Source organism: Bombina bombina, chromosome 5 (assembly GCF_027579735.1).
Source record: "Bombina bombina isolate aBomBom1 chromosome 5, aBomBom1.pri, whole genome shotgun sequence".
NCBI lineage: Eukaryota > Metazoa > Chordata > Amphibia > Anura > Bombinatoridae > Bombina > Bombina bombina.
In genome coordinates this window covers 46142938-46165254 of record NC_069503.1, presented here as the reverse complement: position 1 = coordinate 46165254, position 22317 = coordinate 46142938, and the positions used below count along the sequence as shown (strand labels likewise).

The 22317-nt window shown below is 38.2% G+C and overlaps 1 protein-coding gene across 2 annotated transcripts in view; it reads left to right on the top strand.

Moving 5' to 3' along the window:
* LOC128659805 (gastrula zinc finger protein XlCGF8.2DB-like) overlaps nucleotides 1-22317 on the top strand; it is a 92160-nt gene that overhangs the window by 38198 nt on the left and 31645 nt on the right. The window contains exon 3 of one of the 2 annotated variants that reach the window (XM_053713376.1): nucleotides 304-3158. The exons of the other annotated variant lie outside the window; for it this stretch is intronic. Within the exon in view, the coding sequence (XP_053569351.1) occupies nucleotides 304-1406 (1103 nt within the window). The 3' untranslated portion in view covers nucleotides 1407-3158. Of the gene's footprint in view, nucleotides 1-303; nucleotides 3159-22317 lie in introns of those variants that run through there. 2 annotated transcript variants of the gene reach the window in all.

The following is a 22317-nucleotide window of genomic DNA, read 5'->3' as shown; positions in this document are numbered from 1 at the left end:
GCCCAGAATACAGATTTTGTTTTTACCCTGGCTGAGAACATTATCCACCTGCACCTTATTTAATGGGGATCTATAAATTATTTTAATCAGTAATCAGTGGTTTAATTTATTAAAATGTAGAAATATTTACATTATTTGTCTTTCTTTGTTTAAATTTGTGATTTACAGGTTAATCAATTTAAAACACAAAACAGAAGCCATTTTATGGAATGTAAATAAATAATATGATTTGTGTAAGACGATGGATTCCATTTTAAAGAATAAACTTTCTTTATTTTCTTTATTCCTTTTCTTTTTATGTAGACAATCACTTGAATAGTTCATACCCATCCTTCACTACAGGAAGCATCAGAATGATACCACAAACTCCAAAAGTCTTAGATACTAATGACTATTCACAAACATTGGGGATATCAAAACAGATATTTAAAGGAGATGGAGAATTGGCAGGAACTGGGCAGCAATCATTATGTACAGAGAGTAATTTAGTCATCAAACAAGAGGACAACATTTATGACTTATCTAGTGAAATGATTATCCCAGAGGATAAACCACACACATTTACTGAGTTTTCAAAACATTTAAAAGAAGGGGAAAGTCTTAAGTCTAGCCAAATGATTCATACAAATAAGAAACCATTCAAATGTACAGAATGTGAGAAAAGATTCACATGCAATTTGCATCTCCTTGAACACCACACAGTTCACACAGTTGTGAAAACTCACACGTGTACAGAATGTGGGAGATGTTTCACATGTAAAGGACGCCTTAAGAGTCACAAAAAGACCCACACAGAGGAGAAACCTTTCACGTGTACAGAGTGTGGAAAAAGTTTTGCACAAATGAGTCATCTGAAAAGTCATGAAAGGATTCACACAGGAGAGAAGCCTTTCACATGTACAGAGTGTGGAAAAAGTTTTGCACAAATAAGTAATCTGAAAAGTCATGAAATGATACACAAAGGGGAAAAGCCTTTTACATGTACAGAGTGTGGAAAAAGTTTTACACATAAGAGTAGTCTTAAAAGTCATGAAAGGTTTCACACAGGAGAAAAGCCTTTCACATGTACAGAGTGTGGAAAAAGTTTTACACAAATAAATAGTCTGAAAACTCATGAAAGGATTCACACAGGGGAAAAGCCTTTCACATGTACTGAGTGTGGAAAATGTTTTACATATATGAGTATTCTGAAAACTCATGTAAGGATTCACACAGGAGAAAAGCCTTTTACATGTACAGAGTGTGGAAAAAGTTTTACACATAAGAGTCATCTGAAAACTCATGAAATGATTCACACAGGGGAAAAGCCTTTCACATGTACAGAGTGTGGAAAAGGTTTTACACAAAAGCGTAATCTGAGAGAACATGAAAGGAGTCACAAGGGAAGAAACCTTTTAAATGTTTAGAAAGTGGAAAAAAAGGTTTTTATATACACAGTGTACAAAACTTTTTACAATTATCCTAAAGAGGACAAACTCTCTAAATAGAAGCATCAAAAAGGATCCTATTGTAAATAATACTTTCTAATCCCAGTTATAAAATCCCCAGATTGGAAGTGTTCTCCTGCTGTCCTTTGTTCCTCTATATATGTGCACCTCAGTTTCTCTCATACCAATGTGATAGAATCCAAACAGCACACAGGAATATACAGATCTGTCCTCATACTGACCAGTTTACACAACCATTTACCACCAAAGCACCCCCAGTGTTGTTTATTAATACTCCAGTGTTAGGAGTTGTACGTTTGATTTACATAGGGGAGGAAATAATTACATTTACAGAATCAAGAGTCTTTATATGAATAGAGTGTTAGAGAATTATATAAACAAGAACATCAGTCTCAAATGATTGACATCTCGGAGATATATTTAATGTGCATATCATGTGGATAAACCTTTTCTTATAGCAATAGATGCTTAGCATTGTACATGTTATATACCAGAAGAATTACATAGAATGTGTCATTTTAAGACACTTTAAACTTCACTTCTGTTATCAAATTTACTTTGTTCTCTTGGTATTCTTTGCTAAAAAGAATATGTACATATTCCCAGCAGCAGAAAGTTACTACTGGGAGCTGACTGCTGATTGGTGGCTACACACATGACTCTTGCCATTGGCTCACCAGATATGCTCAGCTAGCTCCAAGTAGTACATTGCTGCTGTAAAGCTCACTTCAACTATGTGTTTAATCTCTTTGCAGGAGTTAAATCATAGTTATATACAATTAGTGGTACAATAATAAACTGATCTTATAAATTTTTTATATCCCTTTAATTAATAACAGAAATAATTAATACAAATTATATTCTAGGTAATAAATATCTTGTTAGATTTGTCACAATGTTATTTTCATTAAAGGGACAGTCAAAATTAAACTTTAATGATTCAGATAGGGCAATGCGATTTTAAACAACTTTACATTTGACTTTTATCAATAAATTTGCTTTGTTCCCTTGGTGGTATTTTCAAAAAGCTAAACCTAGGTAGGCTCAAACTGATTTCTAAACCGTTTAAAACTGCCTCCTAGCTCAGAGCATTTTTAAAGTTTTTCACAGTTAGACAGTACCAGTTCATGTGTATCATATAGATAACATTGTGTTCTCTCCCGTGGAGTTATTTAGGAGTCTGCACTGATTGGCTAAAATGTATGTCTGTCAAAAGCACTGAGATAAGGGGGCAATCTGCAGAGGCTTAGATACAAGCTAATCAGAGGTAAAACATATTAATATAACAGTGCTGGTTATGCAAAACTGGCTAAAGGGACTGTAAACACCTTGAGACTGTAATATAAACTGACTAATTATTCCTAGGAAAACAACTATACCGTATACTTTCATTGTCTAATAGTATTGTTATATCAGCTGTTTGCCGGGATATTATCTGTGTGTCACAGACGTACAGTGACTAATAATGCAATAAACACATAGAGGTAACTTCACTGACTCACTATTTAATGTCTAATAGTGTTGTTATATCAGCTGTGTGCCGGGATATTATCTGTGTGTCACAGACGTACAGTGACTAATAATGCAATAAACACATAGAAATAACGTCACTCACTATTTAATGTCTAATAGTATTGTTATATCAGCTGTGTGCTGGGATATTATCTGTGTGTCACAGACGTACAGTGACTAATAATGCAATAAACACATAGAAATAACTTCACTGACTCACTATTTAATGTCTAATAGTATTGTTATATCAACTGTGTGCCGGGATATTAACTGTGTGTCACAGACGTACAGTGTCTAATAATGCAATAAACACATAGAAATAACTTCACTCACTCACTATTTAATGTCTAATAGTATTGTTATATCAGCTGTGTGCCGGGATATTATCTGTGTGTCACAAACGTACAGTGACTAATAATGCAATAAACACATAGAAATAACTTCACTCACTCACTCACTATTTAATGTCTAATAGTATTGTTATATCAGCTGTGTGCCGGGATATTATCTGTGTGTCACAGACGTACAGTGACTAATAATGCAATAAACACATAGAAATAACTTCACTCACTCACTATTTAATGTCTAATAGTATTGTTATATCAGCTGTGTGCCGGGATATTATCTGTGTGTCACAAACGTACAGTGACTAATAATGCAATAAACACATAGAAATAACTTCACTCACTATTTAATTGTTATATCAGCTGTGTTGTGCTAGGGTTAGTAAAATTCAGTATATAGTTTTGCTTGGTGTTAATAATATATATTGTGTAACTGTTATTTGCTAGTGTTAATAATATATATTGTGTAACTGTTATGTGCTAGTGTTAATAATATATATTGTGTAGCTGTTATGTGCTAGTGTTAATAATATATATTGTGTAACTGTTATGTGCTAGTGTTAATAATATATATTGTGTAGTAGTTATGTGCTAGTGTTAATAATATATATTGTGTAGCTGTTATGTGCTAGTGTTAATAATATATATTGTGTAACTGTTATGTGCTAGTGTTAATAATATATATTGTGTAGCTGTTATGTGTTAGTGTTAATAATATATATTGTGTAGCTGTTATGTGCTAGTGTCAATAATATATATTGTGTAGCCGTTATGTGCTAGTGTTAATAATATATATTGTGTAACTGTTATGTGCTAGTGTTAATAATATATATTGTGTAGCTGTTATGTGCTAGTGTTAATAATATATATTGTGTAGTAGTTATGTGCTAGTGTTAATAATATATATTGTGTAGTAGTTATGTGCTAGTGTTAATAATATATATTGTGTAGTAGTTATGTGCTAGTGTTAATAATATATATTGTGTAGTAGTTATGTGCTAGTGTTAATAATATATATTGTGTAACTGTTATGTGCTAGTGTTAATGATATATATTGTGTAGCTGTTATGTGCTAGTGTTAATGATATATATTGTGTAGTAGTTATGTGCTAGTGTTAATGATATACCTAGAGGCAGAACTTTTTTTCACTTTCTGCGATTAGATTTAGTGAATTTTCTGCAGGTCATTTTTAAATCAAAATTCATTTTAAATTAGGCAGTTACGTTGCAATTGAACTGGTGCTTTAGTGTAACTGCCTAATTTAAAATGAATTTTGATTTAAAAATGACCTGCAGAAAATTCACTAAATCTAATCGCAGAAAGTGAAAAAAAGTTCTGCCTCTGGGCCTACAATAATTAACCCCTAATCTGCCGACCGCTACTATAATAAAGTTATTAACCTCTAATCCGCCTCACTCCCGCCTCAATAACCCTATAAGAAATAGTATTAACCCCTAATCTGCCCTCCCTAACATCGCAGACACCTAACTGCAATTATTAACCCCTAATCTGCCGACCGGATCTCGCCGCTACTCTAATAAATGGATTAACCCCTAAAGCTAAGTCTAACCCTAACACTAACACCCCCCTAAATTAAATATAATTTAAATCTAACAAAATAAATTAACTCTTATTAAATAAATTATTCCTATTTAAAGCTAAATACTTACCTGTAAAATAAATCCTAATATAGCTACAATATAAATTATAATTATATTGTAGCTATTTTAGGATTAATATTTATTTTACAGACAACTTTGTATTTATTTTAACCAGGTACAATAGCTATTAAATAGTTAAGAACTATTTAATAGCTAAAATAGTTAAAATAATTACAAAATTACCTGTAAAATAAATCCTAACCTAAGTTACAATTAAACCTAACACTACACTATCAATAAATTAATTAAATACAATACCTACAAATAACTACAATTAAATAAACTAACTAAAGTACAAAAAATAAAAAAGAACTAAGTTACAAAAAATAAAAAAATATTTACAAACATTAGAAAAATATTACAACAATTTTAAACTAATTACACCTACTCTAAGCCCCCTAATAAAATAACAAAGACCCGCAAAATAAAAAAATGCCCTACCCTATTCTAAATTAAAAAAAGTTCAAAGCTCTTTTACCTTACCAGCCCTGAAAAGGACCCTTTGCGGGGCATGCCCCAAAGAATTCAGCTCTTTTGCCTGTAAAAAAAAAACATACAATACCCCCCCAACATTACAACCCACCACCCACATACCCCTAATCTAACCCAAACCCCCTTTAAATAAACCTAACACTAAGCCCCTGAAGATCTTCCTACCTTATCTTCACCATGCCAGGTTCACCGATCCGTCCTCCGAAGTCTTGATCCAAGCCTCCGAAGTCTTCATCCAAGCCCAAGCAGGGGCTGGCGATCCATAATCCGGCTGAAGTCTTCTATCAAGCGCCGGCTGAAGAGGTCCAGAAGAGGCTCCAAAGTCTTCATCCTATCCGGGAAGAAGAGGAGATCCGGACCGGCAACCATCTTGATCCAAGTGGCATCTTCTATCTTCATCCGATGACGAACGGCTCCATCTTGAAGACCTCCAGCGCGGATCTATCCTCTTCTTCCGACGTCCAACTGAAGAATGAAGGTTCCTTTAAGGGACGTCATCCAAGATGGCGTCCCTCGAATTCCGATTGGCTGATAGGATTCTATCAGCCAATCGGAATTAAGGTAGGAAAATTCTGATTGGCTGATGGAATCAGCCAATCAGATTCAAGTTCAACCCGATTGGCTGATTGGATCAGCCAATCAGATTGAGCTCGCATTCTATTGGCTAATCGGAACAGCCAATAGAATGCGAGCTCAATCTGATTGGCTGATCCAATCAGCCAATCGGATTGAACTTGAATCTGATTGGCTGATTCCATCAGCCAATCAGAATTTTCCTACCTTAATTCCGATTGGCTGATAGAATCCTATCAGCCAATCAGAATTCGAGGGACGCCATCTTGGATGACGTCCCTTAAAGGAACCTTCATTCTTCAGTTGGACGTCGGAAGAAGAGGATAGATCCGCGCTGGAGGTCTTCAAGATGGAGCCGTTCGTCATCGGATGAAGATAGAAGATGCCGCTTGGATCAAGATGGTTGCCGGTCCGGATCTCCTCTTCTTCCCGGATAGGATGAAGACTTTGGAGCCTCTTCTGGACCTCTTCAGCCGACGCTTGATAGAAGACTTCAGCCGGATTATGGATCGCCAGCCCCTGCTTGGGCTTGGATGAAGACTTCGGAGGCTTGGATCAAGACTTCGGAGGACGGATCGGTGAACCTGGCATGGTGAAGATAAGGTAGGAAGATCTTCAGGGGCTTAGTGTTAGGTTTATTTAAGGGGGATTTGGGTTAGATTAGGGGTATGTGGGTGGGGGGGTATTGTATGGGTTTTTTTTTACAGACAAAAGAGCTGAATTCTTTGGGGCATGCCCCGCAAAGGGCCCTTTTCAGGGCTGGTAAGGTAAAAGAGCTTTGAACTTTTTTAATTTAGAATAGGGTAGGGCATTTTTTTATTTTGGGGGTCTTTGTTATTTTATTAGGGGGCTTAGAGTAGGGGTAATTAGTTTAAAATTGTTGTAATATTTTTCTAATGTTTGTAAATATTTTTTTTATTTTTTGTAACTTAGTTCTTTTTTATTTTTTGTACTTTAGTTAGTTTATTTAATTGTAGTTATTTGTAGGTATTGTATTTAATTAATTTATTGATAGTGTAGTGTTAGGTTTAATAGTAACTTAGGTTAGGATTTATTTTACAGGTAATTTTGTAATTATTTTAACTATTTTAGCTATTAAATAGTTCTTAACTATTTAATAGCTATTGTACCTGGTTAAAATAAATACAAAGTTGTCTGTAAAATAAATATTAATCCTAAAATAGCTACAATATAATTATAATTTATATTGTAGCTATATTAGGATTTATTTTAAAGGTAAGTATTTAGCTTTAAATAGGAATAATTTATTTAATGAGTTAATTTATTTCGTTAGATTTAAATTATATTTAACTTAGGGGGGTGTTAGTGTTAGGGTTAGACTTAGCTTTAGGGGTTAATCCATTTATTAGAGTAGCGGCGAGATCCGGTCGGCAGATTAGGGGTTAATAATTGAAGTTAGGTGTCGGCGATGTTAGGGAGGGCAGATTAGGGGTTAATACTATTTATTATAGGGTTAGTGAGGCGGATTAGGGGTTAATACATTTATTATAGTAGCGGTGAGGTGCGGTCGGCAGATTAGGGGTTAATAAGTGTAGGCAGGTGGAGGCGACGTTGAGGGGGCAGATTAGGGGTTAATAAATATAATATAGGGGTCGGCGGTGTTAGGGGCAGCAGATTAGGGGTACATAAGTATAACGTAGCTTGCGGCGGCGTGCGGACGGACGGCAGATTAGGGGTTAAAAAATTTAATTAGAGTGGCGGCGATGTGGGGGGACCTCGGTTTAGGGGTACATAGGTAGTTTATGGGTGTTAGTGTACTTTAGAGCACAGTAGTTAAGAGCTTTATAAACCGGCGTTAGCCCAGAAAGCTCTTAACTACTGACTTTTTTCTGCGTCTGGAGTCTTGTCGTTAGATTTCTAACGCTCACTTCAGCCACGACTCTAAATACCGGAGTTAGAAAGATCCCATTGAAAAGATAGTATACGCAAATGGCGTAGGGGGATCTGCGGTATGGAAAAGTCGCGGCTGCAAAGTGAGCGTTAGACCCTTTCCTGACTGACTCTAAATACCAGAGGGCGGTAAAAACCAGCGTTAGGAGCCTCTAACGCTGGTTTTGACGGCTACCGCCAAACTCTAAATCTAGGCCTGTGTTTTTGACTTTTACTAGTCTATGAACGTTTATGCTAATACTTCTTACCAATAATGGTATCCCAGTATAGACTTGTATTGGACTAGTAGTATGTAATGTGCACCTGTTTGCTCACTGCACGTTTACATAAAACAGACATTTACATAGAGAGAGAAAGAAGAAAAAAAAAATGCATAGAAAAAAAGTGCACATTTGCATAGAAAGATTCTTACATATTTACATAGAAACAACCTTACGCATTTAAGAAAGCCCCTTGCACATGTACATAAAGAGAACAACTGCTTGGGTAATGCAGATTTTCAAACACTCTTGCAAATACAAAGACAAAGTCAAAGATAGTCTAGGAACACCCCCTTTTTTCCCCCTTTTTTCTCTTTTTTTTTTCTCTTTTTTTCTTCTAGCAAGGATATTACAGATAGCTTGTATTGAATGTCTTATACTGGATTAAGAACAGCAAAATTTCCTTGATTGCCCTTATGTATAGTCCCAAGACCAAGTCCTGTTTTACAAGCGACAACTTTACTTGCACTGTGTCTGGAATGTCTATTCACATTTTCATATCTTATTCTTTTTATAATCAGTCAGATTGCACCCGAAAAAATAAGATAAATTGCTGGTGTGCTGACTGAAAACACCAAATGTATGCCCCCGATTAAAGTGTGGGGTATTTTGACAGTCACAGAGATGGCAGGCTCAGACCAGATCGCGGCGTGTATATAAAAAAATCAATAAGTACGGTCAGATTTATTCCGGAGTCAGACCCACTAGCCTTCTAGCACTACCTACACTGGGACCTCCGTAAGATTGTGGGGAGAAGGGAGCGTTCAAATATGGCTCAACAGTATTTGTAACAACAGAGTGCAGTTTTGCAAATTAAGATATAATAAGACAGGTGCAACTTACCCCCACTGTCTTCACGGCTTGAGCAGCATATTGGAGTTAAAAAACATACCTCTCAAGAAGGCTTGGAGCTCTACACGCCGCCCATAGCCAGTGTGATCTTTAGTTGACCAGGCGCCACTTCTCCGAAGTTCTTCACACAACTACTGGCTCACGGGCATGAAGTCCGCTGTGTATGCCGACTTACAAGGGGGGTAAGGTATTTCCGACCTCAGCTGTCCAGGCTGCACGACCTCTCGCCCTGGTCCCGGGCTTTCGGCACCGCTCACCACCAAACCTCTCACCAAGGTACAGCGAGTATTGTACAGGGTACACAGGGATGCAGGTGCTCGACTCGCACCTTAAAATGGAGCTTGTACTTTCCGTTCAGAGCTACTCGTGCTTAGTTGGTTACACAGGTTCCCCACAATCTTTTCCAGTTCTGCTCTGTCGCGGCTGCTGCCAATCAGCCTTAAAGGGATCTGTTGGCTTCCTGAGACCACCTTAATTCCCCCGGGCCAGGTATAGCTTTCCCCGGACAATAGGGCTCTGTGGCTGGGAATCAGTTGTTTAACGGCTCTACAAACAAAAGAGCCAGAGCACGCACACCTCTCTCAGCGCTCCTCCCACAGGAAGTCCCCATAGAATTGTTATTGTTTTAAAAGATAGATAATCCCTTTATTACCCATTCCCCAGTTTTGCATAACCAACACAGTTATATTAATGTACTTTTTACCACTGTGATTACCTTGTATCTAGGAACCATCTTCCAGCCCCCTGATCACATGACTGTGACTGTTTATTATCTATTGTCTTAAATTTAGCATTGTTTTGTGCTAAATCTTAAATAACTTTCTGTGCCTGAACACAGTGTTATCTATATGGCCCATGTGTACTTTCTGTCTCTTTGTGTTGAAAAGAGATTTAAAAAGCCTGTGATAAGAGGCAGCCCTCAAAGGCTTAGAAATTAGCATATGAGCCTACCTATGTTTAGTTTTAACTAAGAATACCAAGAGAAAAAAGCAAATTTGATGATAAAAGTAAATTGGAAAGTTGATTAAAATTACAAGTCCTATCTGAATAATGAAAGTTTAATTTATACTAGACTGTCCCTTTAATAATATATATTGTGTCGCTGTTATGTGCTAGTGTTAATAATATATATTGTGTAGCTGTTATGTGCTATTGTTAATAATATATATTGTGTAGCTGTTATGTGCTAGTGTTAATAATATACATTGTGTAGCTTGTATGTGCTAGTGTTAATAATATATATTGTGTAACTGTTATGTGCTAGTGTTAATAATATATATTGTGTAGCTGTTATGTGCTAGTGTTAATAATATATATTGTGTAGCTGTTATGTGCTAGTGTTAATAATATATATTGTGTAGCTGCAGTGGCGTAGCGTGGGGGGGGGCCACAGGGGCGGTTGCCCCGGGCGCAAAATTCTTAGGGGCGCAAAATTTCAAAAGAAATTTGCGCCCCTAAGGAATTTAATTTGTTATAAACATTGCAGGCGGCAGGGCCATGGTGGTTGCTTGTAAGGGAGCCGTCTGCCAATTCATAAGGTGCACTACTAGGATTGCCACTTGCCCCGGTATTAATAATTAGGGGGGGTTGAAAAATGTGTGTGAGTCAGTCACACTTATCATCAAGGGAAGTGAGGAGGAGGCCCTGACTGCAGCCTGAAGTGCATCATGATGAGGTCACGGACCATGGTCGATAGTCCAACCAGTCCTCCTCTCAGCTCGCCTCCCAAAGACCCAAGTCACACCCAGTCATGTGATCTTGTTGGTGTGCGGGTGCGGTGTCGCTGCAAGCTGCTAGTACGACGAGTCCGACAGAGGTGGCCAGGCCGTGACCCTCCTGTTTGGGTACTGTTCAACTTCTTCCTAATGATATGATCTGCAGTTTTTTTTAGGTAAAATATTTTTTTTAAATTAGTTTTAGAGTTTCCTCTGTATTACCTGCTTTGAGAATTACTCACCTGCCTGCCTGCTCTATAAAAAAAAATATATATATATATATATATATATATATATATATATATATATATATTATACTGTATATACAAGTATATATTATATATATTATATATATATATATTATATATATATATATATATATATATATATATATATATATATATATGCAAACATTCATTTTTTATATATATATATATATATTATTAATATTATATATATATATAATATAGTAATATATATATATATATATATATACATATATAATATATATATATATATATATATATAAAAAAATTGATTTCATATTGAATTTGAGGCTGTGAGAAGCCACGCCCCCAAGCCACACCCTCTCCACCCCCTTTTAAAAAGTGTCCAGGAATATTCTGGGCAAAAGGTAGCAACCCTATGCACTACCGTGCGCACTCACAAATGCATCACTGTACTGGTGGAAGAGACTCAGTCAGTGCTAATGGGTTAGGGGGCACAATACTTGCCTTGCCCTGGGTGCTGACAACCCACGCTACGCCACTGTGTAGCTGTTATGTGCTAGTGTTAATAATATATATTGTGTAGCTGTTATGTGCTAGTGTTAATAATATATATTGTGTAACTGTTATGTGCTAGTGTTAATAATATATATTGTGTAGCTGTTATGTACTAGTGTTAATAATATATATTGTGTAACTGTTATCTGCTAGTGTTAATAATATATTGTGTAGCTGTTATGTGCTAGTGTTAATAATATATATTGTGTAGCTGTTATGTGCTAGTGTTAATAATATATATTGTGTAGTTGTTATATGCTAGTGTTAATAATATATATTGTGTAGCTGTTATGTGCTAGTGTTAATAATATATATTGTGTAGCTGTTATGTACTAGTGGTAATAATATATATTGTGTAACTGTTATGTGCTAGGGTTAATAATATATATTGTGTAACTGTTATGTGCTAGGGTTAATAATATATATTGTGTAGCTGTTATGTGCTAGTGTTAATAATATATATTGTGTAATTGTTATGTGCTAGTGTTAATAATATATATTGTGTAGCTGTTATCTGCTAATGAAGAATATAACAGGGACAATGTGCTCAGTTTCTTTAATTCTTATGAATTTGCAGCTTTACATTTTATTAAACATCCAACCCGTCTTTTAAATAGAGACACATTTTCTGTTTGCCTGATTGGCAGCTGATTGACATGTGACTTCTCAGGGTGTTTTCTGGGAGTTGTAGTTTTATATAATTCTTCCTCTTACTTCCTGTACAGCTGCAGCTGGGTGAGTGAGTCAGGCTGTGTGATTATAAGTTTGTGTTTATTCTGCACTGCTGAAAAATGATCAGTTTTTATAAATGTTGTCCTTTTAGTGTATGTTATTTACCTGCTTGTGCCAGGCAATGAGATAGTAACTGCTGTTTAAATGTTAGTGCTAGTGAAAGGGTTATACACTCTCTGCGGCTCTCTGTCCTTGTAAAGGGGTTAATACATTCTGTGCTGATCTCTGTGCTAGTGAAGGGTTAATACACACTGTTCAGCTCTCTGTGCTAGTGAAGGGTTAATACACACAATGCTGCTCTCTGTGCTAGTGAAGGGGTTAATGCACACTGTGCTACTCTCTGTGCTAGTGAAGGGTTAATACACACTGTGCTGCTCTCTGTGCTAGTGAAGGGTTAATACACACTGTGCTGCTCTCTGTGCTAGTGAAGAGTTAATACCCACTGTGCAACGCTCTGTGCTAGTTAAGGGTTAATACAGTCTGTGCTGCTCTCAGTGCTAGTGAAGAAGTTAATGCACACTGTGCTGCTCTTTGTGCTAGTGAAGGGTTAATACACACTGTGCAGCTCTTTGTGCTAGTGAAGGGTTAATACACACTGTGCAGCTCTCTGTGCTAGTGAAGAGTTAATACCCACTGTGCAACGCTCTGTGCTAGTTAAGGGTTAATACAGTCTGTGCTGCTCTCAGTGCTAGTGAAGAAGTTAATGCACACTGTTCTGTTCTCTGTGCTAGTGAAGGGTTAATACATACTGTGCTGCTTTATGTCCTAGTAAAGGGGATAATACAGTCTGTGCTGCTCTCTCTGCTAGTGAAGAGGTTAATACACACTGTGATATGCTCTGTGCCAGTGAAGGGTTAATACACACTGTGCTATGCTCTGTGCTAGTGAAGGGTTAATACACACTGTGCTGCTCTCTGTGCAAGTGAAGAGGTTACACACTGCTGCTCTCTGTGCTAGTGAACGGTTAATACACAGCCAGTGACGTGCAGTGAGGTCAGAAGTTGGTGAGGTGGTGGCTATGATATGCCAGAGAAACACATATATGAACCCAATAGAGGTAGCTTAAATTAAACTAAAGCATTGTTTCGTAACCGCGGGCCACAAGTACCCCCAACAGGGCAGGTTTTCATTATAGCTGAGCCCGTGCACAGGTGAAATAATCAGCCGATGGGTGAGAGCAAGTAGGTAACCATGGTGTTACTGATCAGCTGATTACTTCACCGGTTCAGCTATAATGAAAACCTGGCCTGTTGAGGGTATTTGAGGACCGTGGTTGAGAAACACTTCACTAAAGCACCAGCTCATCTGCAATGTGTTGATTACCTGGAGAATAAAGCACAAACACTCTGTTCACTAACAAACACACAGTACATACACACACTGCTCACTTACACACACACACACTACATACACACACTGCTCACTGACACACACACACTGTGCTGATCTCTGTGCTAGTGGAGGGTTAATACACACTGTGCAGCTTTATGTGCTAGCTAAGGGTTAATATGCACTGTGCTGCTCTCTTTGCTAGTGAAGGGTTAATATACACTGTGCTGATCTCTGTGCTAGTGAACGGTTAATACACACTGTACTGCTCTCTGTGCTAGTGAAGGGTTAATACACACAGTGCTGCTCTCTGTGCTAGTGAAAGGTTAATACACACAGTGCTGCTCTCTGTGCTAGTGAAGGGTTAATACACACTGTGCAGCTCTCTGTGCTAGTGAAGGGTTAATACACACTGTGCTGCTCTCTGTGCTAGTGAAGGGTTAATACACACTGTGCTGCTCTCTGTGCTAGTGAAGGGTTAATACACACTACACCTCTCTTTGTACTTGGGCATGGTGTAGCTATAACCTTCCTGACACATTTTGATTCTAATTTGGGTATTTCCAGATAGCTCTTCAAAAATATATTATAAAGTTCACTTACTCATATTAACACTGTAAAAAAAATGTTACATAATATATTGCAAACAAAAGTTATAACAGCATGCGTTCTCGAGTATTAGAAATATAAACCAGCTAAAGGGTATACAGTATATATGTGTATGTGTATATCAGACCTAGGCGTGTGGCTGAAGTGGAGACCCCCATGGTACAGTGCAGCTGAGGAAGCTGTGTCTGAAGGAGAGAGCCAGGTTTCTGTGAGATACATAAGATTGAGAGAGATAAAGAGGTCATGGATAGAAGTGAGCTTGTTGCAAACAGAGCGAGAGTTCCAGAGTGCACAAGTGAAGGGGTAGTGGCTTTAGATGCAAGAGGAATGAGATTAAGGTTACCAGAATTTTGTTTTTGAAGTCTATTGAAAGGCAGACATGGGGGTGCAAGGCTAGGAAGTTGTGGGGGCTAGGCTAGCACAATGAAAACAAAATCTCACAATTAGTTACAGGGTACAGCAATTTATATGTGTAGAATAAAATATAGTCAGAAAAAAAATTAATTCATGGTATAAAGATTAGAAAAAGGAAGATTAGATAAACAGTTAGTGAACAAATAATAAGTCAAACTATTAGTATTGAAATACTCAGTATTGTATTTCACATGTATCTAATAACATGTTATTATTATACATCTGTTTGCAACTAAGTTATGTTAAAATAACAATGTCCATCAATAAAAACATAATATAATGCTGTATCCTGAGATATTTTAGGACACAACAGAAACATCTCAGACATTTAAATAAACTGTAGAAAAGAAGAGGCGGATCCATCCAATACTTCCAAAACACTGTGAATTTATTGTAGCAATTTTCTTTCACAAACAGTTGTTGCAAAAAAACTTCAGACACACACACTTAAAACTTAAAATGGTTTTGCCATTTTTTCAGAAAATTTAAATAAACTGTTTGTTTCCTCCTTACTTATCCATATGATAATCACACCCTGAGGGGGAGGCGGTGACTCTGTATTCATGTGACACCAGAGGGGACAATAGACATCTATATGAGAACAAAAGTCCAGGTGTGACCCTCTCATTGTCTCCCAACTGACAAGTTGTACTCATGTGAGTCACACAGAGAAAGGTGACACTCCCACATTAGTATAAATATCTGTGTAACACTCAGTAATATCACAGGAGGAACCAGAGAGACTTCATACTTACAGAGCTTCTGCTAAATGGTAATATGCAAACCCTGACATAGATCTTTATTAGCAGCCTCACACTGTTGTGTTTTATATAATGATGAGAAAATATTGTTCTGTATTTTGTTATGATAAAGATAAAACATTTCACTTCATATAAGAAACTGCATTTATATAAAATGCCACTGCATTTATTTAATTTGTCTTCTATTTTTTTCATGCTGTGTTAATTGTTAGTTCTTTCATTTAAATAGGCTAATTTAATACATAATGATTTTAACATTCTGTAAAATGAATTTTTGTAGCAGAACCAAACCATATTTTCAAGCTTGAGGGGGTCTGTCCAATAATACATTTGTGAGGGTTGTTCCTGTTATCCAATGAGCAACAGATTCTTAAAGGGACATTATTCTGACTCAGATAGTTGTAATAATGATATATCCCTTGCTGAGACCTCTATGCCTGGCCTGTATAAGAAGATACAATCACTGCAGACAATCCTTGTCAGATAGCTGGACTCACCAATACCTTGTTCATCCACAAAGTTGCTTTATTCTGAATATCAGGTTACAGCAGATAATAAAATACAGCAGATGAATGAATGGTTAAAGTATTTAAGCGGTCAAAAGATGATACTGATCATAGCTTGCAATGTATTAACATGAGTGCTTGTTACATGGCCTGTTAGCTGCAGCCATGACACAGGAAAAACATCATCAAACTACAAGGGCGGAGCAATACACAAAAGGAAATGCATAATAAGGTCAGGGGTAAGACATTCTAGAAAACAGGAGCATTACCAAAAAGGGTCGCTAGATGGCAGTACAGAATAAACACAGGGAAGCATAGAAAACAATGGCATAAAAATATATGATTTCTTAACTATAACAAAATGAACATAACAGAGGCTATGTAATATTCTATGCCTCATTGAGGCAGCACACTCCCCGTCTGGCATAGTAAATGTCACTATTTAAATCATAACGGAAGTTATGCATAACAATGTAATTTGCAGAGATGTCTTGAAGTCACAGGAAGAATCCAACAGCATACATAAGTAAGTTCAGTCTCCAAAGGGCAAGAGCAAGATAAGTTCCGTGATCGGTCTGATGAAAGTTTTTATAGTCATTTGTCTTGAAACTTTCACCTCCACCTTACGCACCTTTCCATTATCACTAGGAATGCTCTTTACAATCAGTCCCATGGGCCATTCGATTCTTTCAGCTTGCTGGTCCTTGAGGAGAATGAGATCTCCATCCTTGATGTTAGAGTTCAGACGTTACATTTCCTGCATCCTTGCAGAGTAGAGAGATACTCCATCTTCCAAAGATTCCAGAAGCAGTTGGCAAGGTGTTGTACTCGCTTCCACTGATTGTAGCACAGATTTCCTGTTTTAAAGTCTACAGGGGGAACAGGAACAGACCCAAGCTTGGGTAAGAAGAGTAGCTGGAGAGAGGAGAGTTGGGGCCTCTGGATCTACAGACACTGGAACAAGTGGTCTTGAATTGATTATGGCAGATGCTTCTGCCAGGAAGGTGGTTAGAATCTCATGGGTGAGTCTTGTGGATTTCAAGTCCATAAGCATGGAGTCCAGTATTTTACGTGTGATACCTATCATTCTTTCCCAGGAGCCACCCATATGGGAAGAATGAGGAGGATTGAAAATCCATGTACAGCCCTTTTCAGCTAAAAGGTCTTGAATTGGCCTAGAGTTGAGATGTAGCTCTCGACAGGCTCCAACGAAATTAGTTCCACAGTCAGATCTTAATGTTTTGACTGGTCCTCTGATGGCAAGGAATCGCCTTATGAAACTTGAGCATTAAAATGAGCATTTATGAAACTTGAGGCATCCATATTTTCTATTACTTCAATGTGTACTGCACGCACACTCATGCAAGTGAACAGCACTGCCCATCGTTTGCCATTTGCTTGGCCACCGGAGTCGAACACTACCCTGATTTGTTTTGGCTTACGTGGATGATACACTCCGAAGAAAGGCAGGTACCAGCACTCTTGGAGTTTTTGAAGTGGTGGAGCTGGCTCGGAATAATCATTGTCAAAGAATGGGTTCAGGTTAGCTATAGGACTGTTTTTTGGAATGCCCCTCTTGTCACGGATAAATTTACTTTCTGAGCCAAATACATCCTGTTGTACACTGCGTATTATGAACACTTCACTTTCAGCAATATCCTTTGCAGAAAGAAACCTTTGGCACTTGTGCCAACCTTGACAGTGAGGATCTGTGGGCTTTGTGTGAAAACAGTGTGCAATGTGGACTAACCTTGCAATGGTACGTACAAGCCTTGTCCACTTGGAGAAACGTTCAAAGCATTGACAGCCCAAGACGAGTCTTTGTTCAGTTCTGGTGACAAGGGTTTTTACTTCAGGACGAATCTCTGGATCGTTGTCAGGTTCTAGATGACTGAAGACATCAGCTGTGTTTTCTTCTGGATGATCAAGCAGGAATCCAGGGCCTGTTAACCAAGAAGAATTTGCAAAGACGCTTGCATACACCAGCCTGGTGGCATGAACTGCAGGATTAATTTCAGATGGAACATAATGCCATTGTTTGGGCTTAGATGATTTCCTGTCTTCAACTGCCAAGGCTATTTTGTTGTCATCACTTGTAGTACAAAACACTGTGGTACCCATTTTGTTGTCACAAAGTATGGAGTAATATCAGGTATTTGGATGATGTCAGGAGGCTTCTCCCTTACTTCGTGATGGTGAGAGCACTGTTTGAAGTGGGATGCACGTCCATTTTCTAATATGTAAGTTTTGAAGGAGTGGATCTCAGATGACATACGCATACTATTCAAGCATACATTGCCCACTATCACCCAGCCTAGATCAAGTCTTTGTGCATAAGGGGCATCGTCAGGTCCATTGCATTGCTCGCGTACCTTATGTACTCTGAGAATGTCTCTTCCTAGCAAGACCAAGATTTCAGCATTCATGTCCATTGCCGGAATCTCATCAACAAGGTGCCTTAAGTGAGGATGGTGATAGGCAGCCTCTCGAGTAGGAATCTCTTCCCTTTTGTCTGGTATCTGGTCACAATCGACTAATGTTGGTAGGAGTATGCCTTCGTTTCCTTTGATATGAGAGACCATGAATCCATTGGCCCTTCTGCCAAAGGCCTCTACACGACCAGAACAGGTTCTGAGAGTATACGGTGTTGCATGACCCTCTATGCCGAAGATCTCAAAGAATTTAGGCTTAACCAGGGATCTGTTGCTCTGTTCATCTATTATAGCATACATCCTAGCAACTTTCTCAGGTTGATCCTGTGGGTTAATCTTGACTAGACATACCTTGGCACAGCATTTGTAGTCTAAGCCTTCTCCACAGACTTCTGTGCATGCAGAGGAAACACTCACTGTGACTGGAGCACGACTTTGTTGCTCCCCGCCATGATTTGAGACAGGGGTGGAGTCAGTTAGCTGCTGTGGGTTGTCTGGAAGTGGAGTAGGATGCATAGCTGTAACGTGTCTGTCGCTACTGCATTCTGTGCACTTTATAACATCTTTACAGTCTTTAGCAAAGTGACCATAATAAGCACAACACCTATAGCATACTCCAAGTTTCTGGAGAATCTCCATGCGCTCTTGTAAAGTCTTTGCCCTAAGCCCACGACATTTCTTAAGAGGGTGAGGCTTCCTGTGAATAGGGCACTGACTATTAGGGTCTTTATCTCTCTCGCCCGAGTCACTCTGGTTTGCAGGAGAGGATACGGGTGATGAGATGTCTGTCCTTTTAACAGATATTGCTCTATTAAAGTCTCTTCATTTAGCTGCCATGTTATCATACCTTGATGATGTGAGTAAGGATGATGAAGCAGGCAAGTTGGGTTTGCAGAAGCTGAAGCTGGGATCGTTTCTCATCCAGGCTTGATCGCTGATGTACCTGCAAAAATATGAGAAAGGAGGAAAGGATACGTTATAGTCTCTTTTGTATCTTGAGCCCTGTTGTGCCCATTTCTCTTGCAGGTTACATGGCAGTTTAGACACCACTGGATTGACACCATGAGCAGTGTCCAGAAAGCTTAGTCCAGGTCTTTGCCAACTCTAGCTCCATGAGGAGGTCACTTAGTTCTTGGAGCTTGCGATAGTCTTTGTTCCCTACTTTCGGGAAGTTTTGCAGTCTCTTGAACATAGCGCTTTCTATGGCTTCAGAGCTACCATAGGCTTGATCAAGTCTTGCCCATGCAGCAACAAGGCCTGCATCTGAGTGGTCAACATGTACTGTTCTCAGTCTTTTAACACGATCTGCAGATTCTGGCCCCAGCCACTTTATGAGCAAATCAAGTTCCTCCTTGGTTGTAAGGTCGAGATCAGCGGTAGCACCTTGAAGGTTGATCTCCAGGCCCTGTAGCTCTCTGGACAGTCGTCAAACCTTGAGAGGCTTGTGTTAATGAGCTCACGGTGTATCATGTATCTGGCAAAGTCAGTCAAGTTTGATCTCTCACTCTTTGGTGCCAAAGTAACTTGAGGAACCCCTTGGGTGTGAAAGTTCTTTGGTGAAGAAGGGTGAAGTTTACCAGGATAAAATGATGTTGCAAGAGCATTCAACTGTGGTGTAGTCTCTAAGGCTTCTGCTGGCTGTGGCTTGTCACTGGAAGTCACCTTATTGTCAGCGGGAGGTGATGCGGTTTGCTGCTTAGATGCACTTGTGTTGTGGATTTGAAGAGGCTCAGGCGTTTGGTACTGAGAAGTCTCTGTGTTGAGATTGCGAACAATGGTATTAGTAGGAGGCACAGGAGATGATTCTGTATCGTTGCAAATATTATGCTTTAGCACGTATTTACTAGTGCGTTTCAACTGGGTCTTCTAGATCTACTGGTATATGGCAATCTGAATTAGTACTTTTTCCCATTGCTTGTTCAAGGACTTTCAGCCTTGCTAGGGCTGCTGCTTCTTCCTTTTCCATTTGCAGAACCTTTATTTGGGAATCCATTTGTGCTTCCTGGGCAGCCATTTGTGCTTTGCTTTGGGCTTCCAATTCTGCTTCCTTTTGCACTTTTTTTGATTGCGCATCAGCACGGGCCTCTATTAGCTTGTCGCTTAATGTTAAACTTCTGTAGTGAGAGGATCTAGAAGAACGTGCAGTGAGCTTAGTTGATGTGGATATATGAGATCTGGTCTCCTGCAGTTGAGCAATGCGGAACTCTGCCTTTTCTTTAGCCGTTTGCACTAAGAGATCTCTATGTTGGTCCATTGCATCAGTCCTAGTCAGTTCTGCTGAAGAGTCCTCTATATTAAAGTCCTGTAAGAAGGCTGTGTATTTTGCAGACAGCCGCTGGTAGCGTTCATACACAGCAGATAGGTGATCTATAGAGTCTCTCAATTTGGCTGGTTGATCATTAAATTGTGACAAAACTGACATGCATTGTGAAATTCTGTCCCATAGGTCTGACAGATTGCTGGAGTACTCATCTCTAGTGAATTCATAGTTTTCTCTGAGTTTATGTGTCGGTTTTATTGTACGTTTGGGTCTTACACTCTGTTCAGCAATATCTGCAGGATCTGCTCCCTGTACATCTGCGGGTTCAGAGGCATGATGTATCTGCGTAGGTTCGGCTATAAAAGAGTGCTCAGAGCCTTGTCTAGACATTTTTTCAAGTTTTGTAAAAAATGATACTGTCTCTTTAAGAAGACAAACAGCAGCTTAGACAGGTGGGGTAACAGTTCAATGCAGAGAAACAGTTTTTAACATTCAGATGAAGTGCAGTAAACTTGTGCGACATGTGCTTTCACAAGATGGCGGATGACCCTGAGCTTGATTAAAGATTAGACACACACCTATACATAGCAGGCTGTAGGAATTCTATACATCTTTTGACTATTCTGACTCAGATAGTTGTAATAATGATCTATCCCTTGCTGAGACCTCTATGCCTGGCCTGTATAAAAAGATACAATCACTGCAGACAATCCTTGTCAGATAGCTGAACTCACCAATACCTTGTTCATCCACAAAGTTGCTTTATTCTGAATATCAGGTTACAGCAAATAATAAAATACAGCAGATGAATGAATGGTTAAAGTATTTAAGCGGTCAAAAGATGATACTGATCGTAGCTTGCAATGTATTAACATGAGTGTTTGTTACATGAGGCCTGTTAGCTGCAGCCATGACACAGGAAAAACATCATCAAACTACAAGGGCGGAGCAATACACAAAAGGAAATGCATAATAAGGTCAGGGGTAAGACATTCTAGAAAACAGGAGCATTACCAAAAAGGGTCGCTAGATGGCAGTACAGAACAAACACAGGGAAGCCTAGAAAACAATGGCATAAAAATATATGATTTCTTAACTATAACAACATGAACATAACAGAGCCTATGTAATATTCTATGCCTCATTGAGTCAGCACAGACATTATACACTCATTTTTTCTTTGCATAAATGTTTTGTAGATGATCTATTTATATAGCCCATAAAGTTTTTTTTTTTTCTTTAAGAATTTATAGTTTTGCTTATTTAAAAATAAGCAAAACTATAAATTCTTAAAGGAAAAAAAAAACTTTATGGGCTATATAAATAGATAACATTGCTCTGATTTTCAGACTCCTAACTAGATATGTGCATGATTGAAAAATTCAGTTCGGATCGATTCAGATTTTTTCGAATCTAGTTTCGCATTGATTGAAATTCGGAAAAATTTGAATCAATACGTTTCGGATTCATTCGGATTAAAAAAAATTAGTCTGGATTCGGTTCGATTCGGAAATTCAGAATTTCGGTATGTGTTAGGTGGGATATGCTGTGTATTAGACTAGTATTATGTACTGTATATTAGGTGTAACCCATAGCAGAGTGATATAACCTAATATACTGTACAATACTAGTGTAGTCCATGGCAATCCGAATTTACCGAATAAATCCAAACTAATTGGGATTTATTCTGTAAATTTGGCAGTATTTTAATTCGGAAATT